At 36.1% G+C, this 13,268-nt stretch overlaps 1 protein-coding gene across 1 annotated transcript in view; it reads left to right on the top strand.

Moving 5' to 3' along the window:
- Positions 1–12,885, top strand: part of LOC127178611 (nuclear pore membrane glycoprotein 210-like) — a 46,593-nt gene extending 33,708 nt beyond the window's left edge. Inside the window, 15 exon segments of the mRNA XM_051131587.1 lie at positions 77–208; positions 2,020–2,175; positions 3,891–3,941; positions 3,944–3,978; positions 4,249–4,414; positions 4,490–4,665; positions 4,740–4,960; positions 6,636–6,772; positions 7,313–7,436; positions 8,800–8,952; positions 9,241–9,521; positions 9,649–9,850; positions 10,666–10,758; positions 10,921–10,986; positions 12,791–12,885. Coding sequence (XP_050987544.1) covers positions 77–208; positions 2,020–2,175; positions 3,891–3,941; positions 3,944–3,978; positions 4,249–4,414; positions 4,490–4,665; positions 4,740–4,960; positions 6,636–6,772; positions 7,313–7,436; positions 8,800–8,952; positions 9,241–9,521; positions 9,649–9,850; positions 10,666–10,758; positions 10,921–10,986; positions 12,791–12,885 — 2,088 coding nt within the window.
- Positions 12,886–13,268: the final 383 nt, after the last annotated feature.

Here is a 13,268-nt window from a genome sequence, read left to right as displayed (position 1 = left end):
TGTCCTTCTCATGCTCATTATTGTTGTGTGCATCCATGTCCGTACAGGAGAGGTTTGGTTGAGTTTTTCGTTTTAGATGCCAGTTTATGTGATGGGGAGTGACAGCAGTCAGAACCCTCTATCTCTGGGTAGTGTCGAGGTTGGCCTCAGTTTCCACTGGAGTCTAAGCAAAGCGGGTGTCCTGGAGATCAAACCAAGACATGCACGGGTGAGATGCACACACTTACAGTGGTGGCCAAAATTATTAGAACACTAGTATTTTTTTAAGTCAGTTGTTTCTATCTTTTGCTGTGGTGTGTCAGTAGGAAATGGCAGTTTACATTTCCAAAAATTAAAGAAGTCCACTTCCAAAACAAAATTTTACAGATAATTTACTCACCCCCTTGTCATCAAGATGTTCATGTCTTTCTTTCTTCAATCAATAAGAAATTATGTTTCTTGAGGAAAACATTTCAGGAATTATCTCCATATAGTGGACTTCAATGGTGCCCCCAAGTTTGAACCTCCAAAATGCAGTTTAAATGCAGCTTCAAAGACCTCTAAACGATCCCAGCTGGGGAAGAAGGGTCTTATCTACCAAAATGATTGGACATTTTCAAAACAAATTGACAATTTATATACTTTTTAACCTCAAATGCTCGTCTTGTCTCATCTCTGCGACGCGCATGCGTAGTCTGTGTAATCCGGGTCAATACAGTTAGGGTATGTCGAAAAACAGTCTTGTTTTCTTTTTCAACGTCAAAATTGTCCTACATCACTGTTTTACGTTTTTTTAGGGCATTTGATCTTTTTTGCATGTTCACTTTGTAAAGACTGGGTTGGTACTTCTGCAGTGATGTAAGACAATTTTGAAGTTGGGAAAGAAAACGAGATAAGAGTTTTTTGACATACCCTAATCGTACTGACCGTAAAAAAAAAAACAATTCATGCAGACTTAGACAAGATGAGCGTTTGTGGTTAAAAAGTATATAAATTGTCAATTTGTTTCGAAAATGTCCAATCATTTTGGTAGATAAGACCCTTCTTCCCCAGTTGGGATCATTTAGAGCCATTTGAAACTGCACTGAAACTGCATTTTGGAAGTTCAAACTTGGGGGCACCATTGAAGTCCACTATAAGGTGAAAAATTCACGAATGTTTTCCTCAAGAAACATAATTTCTTATTGACTGAAGCAAACAAGACATGAACATCTTGAATGACAAGGGGGTGAGTAAATTATCTGTGAATTTTTGTTCTGGAAGTGAACTAATCCTTTAATTTTGCCATTAATTGTAATAATCCAGTGAGATTTTTGTTTGCAACAACAGCCAGTGCTCCACACAGAGATCTGATCTCATCATCATCCAGTCTGTCTGGAATGACATGAATAAACAGAACAAACTGAGACAAACAGGTCTAGAAGAACTGAAGAAATCTAGAAGAACTGTGGTAACATCTCCAAGATGCTTCAGGAAACCTACCTGCAAAGCTACAGTACTGTTAAAAGTTTTAGGCACTTGTTTAAAAATGCCTTAAAATGTCAAAAATAATTTTCTTTATCGGTTAACTTCTATTAACAAAAATAAATCAGCATTTGGTGTGACCATCCTTTGCGCTTAAAAAAGCAGCTTTTGCCCTAGATGCATTTGCGCATAGTTTTTCAGGTAGCTTTGCAGGTAGGTTTCTTAAAGCATCTTGGAGACATGTTGTCACAGTTCTTCTGGATTTAGTCTGTTTCCATTTGTTCTGTTTCTTCATGTCACTCAGATCAGATCTCTGTGTGGAGCACTGGCTGTTGTCAGACTCCTTGTGCAAACAAAAATCTCACTGGATTATTACAAGTAATGGTAAAATGAATGTTTGGAAATGTAAACTGATATTTCCTCCTGACACACTACAGCAAAAGAGAGAAATAACTGACTTAAAACCATCTTTTAGCTGCTGAAAATACTAGTGTTTTAAAAAAAAATTGACCACCACTGTAGGATGAATTGACTCAAGATATGAAAACTTGTTTTTGCATTATGCTGTCTGTTTAGGTGGGTGTTAGTGTGTCTCCCTCTCACAGTTTCTCTGTGCTGGTGAGGGCCAGAGCTCCAGGCAGGACCAGTCTGAAAGTGCGTGTGCGGCTCCAACAGATAGACACCAGCAACACGTCACTCTCTGATCATCTCACTGACGAGATACAGATACTGGTAAATACATCCTCCACAAAGAACCACCAATGACAAGATATTTAAAGGAGTCACGTTATGAGGAAACAGATTTTCCTTGATCTCCTGAGATAAAAGTGTTCACTATGCTATAAAATCAAACTGTAGAGGCTTTCTTTTGTTTACAATAAGACATAATTAAATATAAGTAATACTGTACCGTAACCAACTCAATCTTAAAATACATAATTCATCACAGATTATTTTAGTCAGATGAATTAGGGCATGTTCAAGAAGTCCAATCAGTAAAACAGAATATCTGGACATTTAAAATAGTCAAGAATATGTTAATGGAAGAATAGTATTTAATCCGTTAATGGAAGAATAGTATTTAATCATAAATAAAATGTACGCTACCATTCAAAAGTTTAAGGTTGTTAATGTTTTTGTAATATGTCTCTTATGATCACCCAGGCTACATTTATTTGATTAAAAAGAAAAACGGTGGAATAATGGAATATTGTGGAATAATATCACAATTTAAACTACATATCTATTTTTCAGTTCTTCAGAAATCAATTTAATATGCTGATTTGGTGCTCAAGCGCAACATTTCTTTTTATTATCATTGTTGAAAATGGTTGTGATGCTTAATGTTTTTATGGGTAATGGGATACATTTTTTCAGGATTCTTTGAATACAAAGTTTAAAAGAACAGAAATGAAGTAAAATATACTTTTTATAACATTTTATAACATTTACTGACACTTTCAATCATTCTAATACACCCTTGCTAAATAAAAATATTAATTTTGATCAAATAAAAACACATACACAATTGAATACTACCTTCTAACAACATTTGTCTTTATATTATTCATATTATACAAATGTGGAATACTTTGCACACATATAAATGTTAATTTCAACATACACTACCAGTCAAAAGTTTTTGAACAGTAAGATTTTTAAGTCTCTTTTGCCCACCAAGCCTGCTTTTATTTAATCCAAAATACAGCAAAAGCAGTAATATTGTGAAATATTTTTATTTAAAATAACTGCTTTCTGTTTGAATATATTTTAAAATGTAATTTATTCCTGTGATCAAAGCTAAATTTTCAGCATCATTACATTATTTTTAAACAGTTTAGTGTATTTTTTTAGGACTATTTGATGAATAGAAAGAACCAAAGATCAGCATTTATCTAAAATAAAAAGCTTTTGTAACATTATACACTACACGATTGAAAAGCTTCAAGTCAGTATAATTTTTTTTTAGCAAAGATGCTTTAAACTAATCAAAAGTGATGACAAAGACATTTATAATGTTACAAAAGATTTCTATTTCAGATAAATGCTGTTCTTCTGAACTTTTTATTTATCAAAGAAACCTGAAAAAAGTCTACTCAGATGTTTTTAACATAATAATAAATGTTTTTTGAGCAGCAAATCAGAATAATTGAATGATTTATGAAGGATCATGTGACTGGAGTAATGATGCTAAAAATTCAGCTTTGAACTCACAGGAATAAATTGCATTTTTAAATATTATTAAATAGAAAACAGTTATTTTAAATAGTAAAAATATTTCAGAATTTGACTGTTTTTGCTGTACTTTGGATCAAATAAATGCAGGCTTGGTGAGCAGAAGAGACTTCTTTAAAAACATTAAAAAGCTTACTTAGTAGTGTATATCTGTAGAATGTCGAATTCACTCTAAATGAATCTGTTCTCTCATTCTCCCTCTTTTCTCTCAGGTGTTTGAAGAGATGCAGTTAACAGCAGGAAGCTCAGGATCCATCCTCATGTCTCCCCTCTCTCTCAGTACCCCCTGCAGAGCAATAAGTGAGTTTGCATGCCTGTTCCATGTCAAAAAAATTGATTTTTTGCACAGCTAGAAAAAATAAGTCAGTATCCACTCTATTAAGTCTGTTCCGCACCACTGCAGTTCTCATGATGATTTTGACTAATAATGTGCCTGATCAAAATTACATTTACATATTTTTTTCCTCAATTTGACTGAAGTATTGGATGAAGCTGGTTTCATGTAATCTCAGATGGAACATCCACAGACATTTTGCTGTTCATTGAGTTTTTAAAATGTGTGTATTTCAGAGACTCAGTCCATTACACCCTTAGCCGGTGTGTCTCAGGCAAAGGGCTTGTTACTCTTGATGATCAAGGGGTGTTGAGGACAGGGCCTGATACAGGCCTTGCTATTTTGGAGGTTTATGCCATGGATGTTTGTGGTATCAACCAAACACTGCTGATCAGTGTGGAGGTGAGTGTTTACTATTATAAATACTGTAGATTACGCTAATTTTAGATCCTAATATCAACATCCTTCTTGACTTAGGTGTCAACGGTTTGGTTTGTACGTACTTTGAGTGTGTCATCCGTGAACAGTGACAGTGAGAAAGCACTTCCTGCCTTCCCTCTGGGCTGGAGTGTCCGTTTCAGGACTCTATACTATGATAACATGGGACAACAGTTTCACTCTCATAATGTACAAACAATGATCACAGCTAACAGGTAATTACACAGATACACATTTACATTTATGTTACTCACAGTAGTGATCTAACCTTACTTTTTCTGTCTCTCAGAGATGACCTCGTACAACTGATAGTTGACAAAGACAGTCAGTCATTTCTAGTGCAAACGGCATCACCCGGTCTAACTGTTTTGAGGGTGCAAGGAGACACTACAAACCCATTTCTCAGCGATTACACCCCTCTGTTTGTGATGCCTGCCATCTCAGAGCCCCCAGGATTCCTGCGCTCTGGGGATGTCATCTGCTTCAGCTCTCCCATCACAGACCAGCAGGGTAAATCACTAGGTTACCAGCAAGCAAAGCGCCATTTTTAACTTTCAGAAACAAACCCCTCTAATCTGAAACCCCAAGTATACCCCATTATTGATACTAAATATATGCATACAGCCGAGTGCATAGCCTTACATAGTATACTTTATTTACAGAGCAGGTCATATGTTTTTTTTAAAGTGTCCTAATATGTGACCCTGGACCACAAAACCAGTCTTAAGTCGCTGGGGTATATTTGTAGCAATAGCCAAAAATACATTGTATGGGTCAAAATTATTGATTTTTCTTTTATGCCAAAAATCATTAGGATATGAAGTAAAGATCATGTTCCATGAAGATATTTTGTAAAATTCCTACTGTAAATATATCAAAACTTAATTTTTGATTAGTAATATGCAATGTTAAGAACTTTATTTGAACAACTTTAAAGGTGATTTTCTCAATATTTTGATTTTTTTGCACCCTCAGATTCCAGACTTCAAATAGTTGTACATCGGCCAAATATTGTCCTATCTTAACAAACCATACATTAATGGAAAGCTTATTTGTATAAATCTCAATTTGGAAAAATTGACTCTTATGACTGGTTTTGCGGTCCAGGGTTGCATATTGTGTTGAGTCCTCTACAACAGGTTTAAATGCACCTAAGGTCAGAAAACATCGTAATTTTCTCAGAATTTATACATAATCAAAAAAATCTGTTTTGAGCGAAATGTCTGTAAACCCCTGCCTTTAATAAGCCTACTCTGCTCTGATTGGTCAGATGGCCAAGTCTGTTGTGATTGGTACAGAGAGGAGTACTTGAGCAAGTTAGCGAATGCTACCATCTGTGTTGCCAAGTCCGCAATTGTTTTTCATGTTGTGGGTTAAAGCGACCTCAATAACGTCATATTTAGCCCCTGGAATGCAAAATTACAAAAAGCATGTATTTGTATTGCTATGGTATCATAGAATGAAGAGAATTTTAACCACTGATTCTTTACATCATCATCTTTCAGCAATGAAAACAAAACAAACTTGCTTTCACAGCGCAGAACTCAGCAACTTCTCGACATGATGTCAACACACTAACTAGCGGAAGTGTTTGTGGGCAGGTCAGACTGTCTGTATTTCGCAGGCAGGTGGGTTTATGCAAATATATTACTGAGTGACGTAGATCGGTAACATGCAGAAGATTTGAAAATATAACGACTCGTTAAGGTGATTCTGAGTCTACTCTTTTTTTAGAGACAGTTTCTTTATGTATAATGCACTTTTTTGATTAACAACTTTGCAGACTGTTTACATTGAAGGATAGCTACTGTACAAACTGCAAAAGACCTGCTCTTTAATGCCTTGCCTGTAAACATCATTCTTGTCTGTTGTCTGTGCAATTTTTCTTCAGAAATTATGATTGATGAAATACCTTTGCACTTGTTTAAACTTGAGTTGCGAGTCACTTTTCCAACTGTGAAACAACAGCTTGGCCCAGTGTTGGCACCTTGTGGACAAAAATTTCAAGATTTATGTGCGAGCTGAGTGCACAAAGTACTTGCAGATAGAAAAATCCGCCTAGCACATGTAGCATTTGAATGCTGTGATGGTGTAATTTACTTAATATGCACTGTAGTGTACATGTGAAAACCTAAGTATGCTAACTGCCATAGGTTACTTTTGCATTTGTTTTTTTCTCTTTAAGGTCAGCGAGGCAGATGGGATGTGTCATCAAACAAAATCCTTCAAATTAACTCTGAGACTGGAGTAGCATTTGCCAAGAATTTTGGGACGGTGGTGGTTTACTACAAGCTAGAAGGGGGACAGCAAACCTTCAGAGAGGTAATTAGTGCCTCTGCGAAATTACATAAGTATCCTCATCATAGTTTGTGACAAAATAGCTCTGTTCTAAAACCTAGTGAGCTGCCTATGAAGGGTACATTTTAAAGGGTTAGTTCACCCAGAAATGAAAATTCTGTCAATTTTTACTCACACTCATGTTGTTCCAAACCTGTAAAACCTTCATTCATCTTCAGAACACAAATTAAGATATTTTTGATGAAATCTGAGATCTTTCTGACCCTGCGTAGACAGCAATGTAACTACCACTTTCAAGGTCCAGAAAGGTAGTAAGGTCATCTTTAAAATTGTCCACAACATAAAACCCTGATGCGCTGTGGTTCTGTTCAGGTTCTGTTTATATACATTACCTTATAGGGGGTAGGACAATGGGAGGCTGTCGAGTCAAAAAAGTTTAAAAATCACTGATATCAATTCAGATCAGGTCCATCTCTGTAAGGATGTGGTGAGGCAGCTCACTAGGTTTTAAAAGAGACCCATTGTGAATATTACAAATTAAAAGACCCCTCTGGTGTCGTGTAGGTAACAGTGGAGCCTGCGTCTATTCCTGTACTCATTCTCCCTGCTGATAGGCTTCTCACTAACTGGCCTGAAGCTTCAGAATACACCGTCAGAGTGGATCTGAACACCTCTGCTGTCAGCACAGGTAAGTCTTTTCATACCTCCACTTGAGATTCAGGGAGGCCCCTGTTCACAACCATGAAAAACACATAATGTGCCATTAATCCAACTATATAAGGGGGATTTAAGAATAATGATTAATAATTAGACTGTTGGGAAGTTTAAGAGTCACTTCAACACTTAATCACTTGAACACTTAAATCTTAGACTAGAAATAATTCTCAGTGGTGATTATCTCTAACTGTTTAATGTGTGCAATTAAAACGTGGTGGGTGGGAAGAGATATTATCTCAACTTTATTTGACCTGAATAGATTTTAGATCTGGGCTGGATTTTCACTTTCAGAGACATGGATACATTTCTGCACAGATGGAATATGAGGTTGTGATTGACTGACTTAGATTCAGATACAAGTAGCTTTATTGGCATGGTATAAAAAAAGGATTTACATTGCCAGAGCTTTAATAACAAAATGTTAATTATTTTTCCAAAATAAGAAGGATCATACAAAATGCAAAATACAAAAAATACAAAATATTTTTTATTTAGTACTGACCTGAATAAGATATTTCTCATAAAAGACATTTACATATAGTCCACAAGAGAAAAAATTAGTTGAATTTATAAAGATGGCCCGTTCAAAAGTTTACATACGCTTGATTATTAATACTGTGTTGTTACCTGAATGATCCACAGCTGTGTGTTTTTGTATTTATTTATTTATTTTTTGTTATAGTTGTCCATGAGTCCCCTGTTTGTCCTGAACAGTTAAACTGCCTGCTGGTCTTCAGAAAAAGTACTTCAGGTCCTACAAATTATTTGGTTTTTCAGCATTTTTGTGTATTTGAACCCTTTCCATCAATGACTGTATGATTTTGAGGTCCATCTTTTCACACTGAGGACAACTGAGGGACTTATGCAACTATTACAGACGGTTCAAACACTCACTGATATTCCAGAAGGAAACACAATGCATTAAGAACCGGGGGTTAAAAACTTTTTGAATTTAAAGATCAGGGTAAATTTAACTGTTGTCTTCTGGAAAACAAGTATCTTCTGTAGCTTCTAAAGAGTAGTACTAAATGAAAAAAATTATATTAGGCAAAATGAGAAAAATGTACACATTTTCATTCTGTTCAAAAGTTGACACCCCTGGCTCTTAATGTAATAGGTGTACACGTGTAGTTGTTACTGCTGTAAAGCCAAACCTTATGCAGAATTTCGTACCTGCTCACCAAACTTACTCCCAGAACAGATGTTCTGAATAATTTTTAAACTAAAATTTCAAGGTAAAGAAAAAATGACACACAGTTACTTTAAATGTTATTCAGTGTTGATGTTGTTTGTGACTCTCTCTCTCTCTCTTTCTATCTCCTTCTCCATGGTAGCTCAATGCAATCTAGACCAGTGGGAAGCCATAGAGAATGAACTACATCCTGAGGCAGAGCTACTGTGTTCTCTAAACTTTGGTGCCCCCTATCCAGAGATGAGAGTACTGCAGGCTATCTTTCATGCATCACCATTCTACGATGCAAACACTGGTGGGACAAGTTTTAAATATTGTTAAATATGTTTCTGAGCACCAAATCAGCTTGTAAGAATGATTTCTAAAAACTGGAATAATGGTGGCTGAAAATAAATTACATTTTAAAATGTATGAAAACGTTTTAGACTGTAATAATATTTATCAATATTTCATCAAAATGCATTTTGATCAGATAAATGTAGTCTTTTGTATATATAAAGTTTTATTTTATTTTAATATATTCATTTTTAACCATGAACCTTTTATGATTCACTTCTAACCTGTCTGTTGTGTCTTGTTTCAGCTCAGTACAGTTGCAGGATCTCTGTGCAGCCCCAGTCAGACTCTATCCTCCATCTCCTGTCCACTCTGCCTCTCTCCATCCATCTGTCTGCCTGTCTGCGGACTCAATCAACCCCAGCTGCCCTGTCGCTTCCTCAGTCACCCCCTTCTTTTCAGTCTTCCCTTCAGCTCCCGTATGTGCCAGCGTTCCATTGTCCTGTCACCAAGATCAAACTTTCCTCTCAGCAGCCTGTGGCTGAAATCACAGTGTTTGGCACCACGAACATGCTCAGCACACTGAGGGTGAGAATAAGAGGGATCATGGGAGAGATTGTTAATACTGCTTAACTGATTTAATTGCATTTAACATGCATTTGAAATCACTTTTTTAACTTCTTTCACTTTTATTTCTTCACTTTTGTGTAATTAGGTTCAATCAGACACCCCAGACATTGTGTTATCTGATCCAGTACGGTCAGATGAAGATCCCACACTCATCCTTATTTCAGTCTATTCAACCTCACATTTCCTGGATCAGGTACCGTCCGCTGCAAGCATTACCCTGTACACAGACCTCTCTCCACAAAAACACGTTGTGATGGTAACTAGAGTGATGGACAACCCGGAGTCAGGTTAGAGAGCAAGAGACACGCTTTTTACCTTATTCTATATGTACTGTAAAGTTCAACAGTTTGGGGTCAGTGTGATGCATTTTTTAACGAAATTAGTGTTTTTATTCGGCATTAAATTGACAAAAGAGAGACAGCAAAGGTTATATTTCAAACAAATGTTGTTCTTTTGAATTCTTTATTCACCAAAGAATGCTAAAAAATGTGTTAGTTTTCATAAAAAATTGTAAGCTCAACTGTTTTCAACATTGATAATAATCAGAAATGTTTCTTGAGTACAAAGTCAGCATATTAGAATGATTGTTGAAGGATTATACGGATCCCTCTACATGACATGCAGACAAAAATATATTTATCGTGGCCAAAAATGAAGATTTTTGTTCTTTCATTTTTTAATTTAGTCCCTCGTTTTAGTTCATGGCCATGATCTTTTATTTGTTTACGCATTTTACTGAAATTGTTAAGAATGTAATTAAAACGAGGGAATGAAGAATTACAAAGTGGGGAGAAGTTACTGAATTAAGGGAACAAATTAGCATAGTGTGGCCACAATTTACTAAAATGAGGAAAAGGATTAATAATTTGTTGGACAAATGCCATCATTTGTGTCCATGATATACTGTATAACTTTTTTCAAGCATATAATGTGAGGGACTTGTAGGAATCAATTACAGTCGATCACAATATTAGCATTTTTGATCAAATAAATGCAGCCTTAGTGTTAAAAAAAAGTGTCAACCCCAAAGTTTTGAGCGTTAGTGTAACATTTACGTCTTTGTTTCCGTAACTGTGAAAATGCTCTTTATTTGTATGTTTAGGTCATCTCGGAGTTTATTCAAATTCTGGCCACTTCTTCATTTCAATATTTGCTCTGTTTGCTGTACTGGCCTCCACTGCTGCACTTTTCATAGGTAGAGTCACACTCAAGAGTTTTAACTTCTCATTCTGTGTTGCACTGAGTATGCCTGATGCCCAGTGTTTTAGTTTAGAGCCATCATGTGATTCAGCATCAAGATTTGAAGCTTTGGCCCTGCAGTTCTTTTCATATTCTCTTAAATGTTTGATTTCCGCAGTGTACAACAGCATGCTGTCACTGACACGGACTGTACCTGCAGTCCTCACACCTTCTGCTAATACAGGTGTGTTTGACCTCACAGTGATGTGTGACAACCCCATTTTATTTGATACAACTACTTTACCTTAAAGGAATAGTTCACTTCCAGAACAAAAATTTACAGATAATGTACTCACCCCCTTGTCATCCAAAATCTTCATGTCTTTCTTTCTTCAGTCGTAAAGGAAAACATTTCAAAATTTCTCTCCATAGGTTAAAAAGTATATAAATTGTAATTTATTTTTTTTTTTATTATTTTTTTTATTATTAATTTTTTTTTAGAAAATGAGCAGTCATTTTGCTATATAAGACCTTTCTTCCTTGCCTGGGATCATTTAGAGCCCTTTGCTACATTAAAACTGCATTTTGGAAGTTCAAACTTGGGGGCACCATAGAAGTCCATTATAGTAGAGAAATCCTGAAATGTTTTCCTCACAAAAACATAATTTCTTTACAACTGAAGAAAGAAAGACATGAATATCTTGGACAACAGGGGGTGAGCACATTATCTGTAAATTTTTGTTATGGAAGTAAACTTGTCCTTTAAAAGGGTCATCGGATGCAAAGTTCACTTTTACATGTTTGAACATTACTTTGTGTTGGCCGCGTATGTACACATCTACCCTATAATGATAAAAACCCTTTTTCAAATCGAGCCATTCTCAGATGCCTGTCGGTGTGGCGTAACACCAACAGAGAGCGCTCCCACCAGTTGATTGACATGAGCGTCTTACCTCAGACCCGCCTTAAATCAGCTGTAACAGTCCGACCTCCACTGTTTCGATGCCAGAGCAGGGATGTAAGTTAGACAAGAATATCTCCGATTGAGCGATTGAGATGTTGTGTTGTTGGATGTAATAATGAACATAGTGGTCGTCATTTACTTCTGACATCTGACCCGCTGAAGATGCAGTAGATTACGTTTGTTTGTGAAGGGAATGCGTCTGTGTTCGCACAAATCATACGTGATCCAGCTTCACTTACAGAAGTGAGTATAAGGGTTTTTTTTTATCTTTGCCATCGCCTTTCCTAATAATGTGCTAGTTAGCAAGTTTAGCGGCTAAAGTAAACAGGCTCATCACTTCACAGAGAGAAGAGAGGGGCGGGGTGAACAGAGCTCATTAACATTTAAAGCAACCTCGACCAGAACAGGATGATTTTTGTAGAGCTGATTTTGGCAAGGTAAAAAAGGTGTTATTTACACTACCATTGAGAAATTTTAACCAAAGCATGATATAGATTTTTCATTAAGACCCTAAAGAATAATATCAACTTGTGAAAAATGGGCATCCGATGACCCCTTTAAAGGTGCACTCAGTAAAGTTAGCTTGAATTGGCAATTCACCTTATTTATTTTCTAAATAATTGTTGAATAATTGTGAATGAATCATCCATGCATATCATACCCCAGTGTTCTGGTAAATCAACAGACTTGTCTCTGGTGACGCATACAGGACTTCTACAGTCATTTAAGCCTAATCTATTTAAAACCCACTCCTTTTATCTGCAAGATCACATTTAGATCTACCATCCAATCAACAGCCGATGGATTGAAGTCCCTGCCCCATGTTGTTTTCTTTTGGATAATCGTTTTCACTCAAATGAACGTCACAATACAGACAAAAACATCTGTCGCTATTTCCTTTGCATTGTGACTTTGCTTGTCAACATGGATGCTGTCTTGCACCTCATTTTAAATTTCCTATTCAATTCAAACCTATTTCATGAGGAAAAAGTTACTGAGTGCACCTAAATTTGCATGTTATGGTTCAAATGTGCTATCAGACCACAATGCATTTTGTTCCTTTTGTATTTTAATGTTCTTTCAGACGAAGACAAACAACATTTCTATCTGTGGCTCACACCATCAATGCCAAAACCACAAGTCCTGCAGAGAAAACAGTGGCTCTGGAGTACTAAATAACTGCATTGTTTCCCTCCTCATATTATTCCTCCTGAGCCACAGTGAGAATCTTTCAAGTAAATGGTTCTTTGATTTATAACGGTCTACATAATTCAGCAGTAAACACTTGCAAACTACTTTATGGCTGCTGAAAATTCAGTTTTGATTTGTGAGACTTGCAGATATTCAAAAACTGTACTGACCCAACCCTTTTGAAAAATAGTCTATATATAATGCGTGTCACATTAACAGTTTGACTGCTGCTCATCTAAACAATGCATACAATATTTAAGGAAGAATATTTCTATTACCTGGTGATAATATTAAGTTGTACAACAGACAAGCATGACACTAGAACACAATATTTATGTGACGGTGACAATGCAGATAGTTAGGTAAATCAT

The sequence above is a fragment of the Labeo rohita genome, chromosome 16 (assembly GCF_022985175.1).
Source record: "Labeo rohita strain BAU-BD-2019 chromosome 16, IGBB_LRoh.1.0, whole genome shotgun sequence".
NCBI lineage: Eukaryota > Metazoa > Chordata > Actinopteri > Cypriniformes > Cyprinidae > Labeo > Labeo rohita.
The sequence above is the reverse complement of the archived record's forward strand: the minus strand, read 5'-3'. Positions and strand labels throughout refer to the sequence as shown.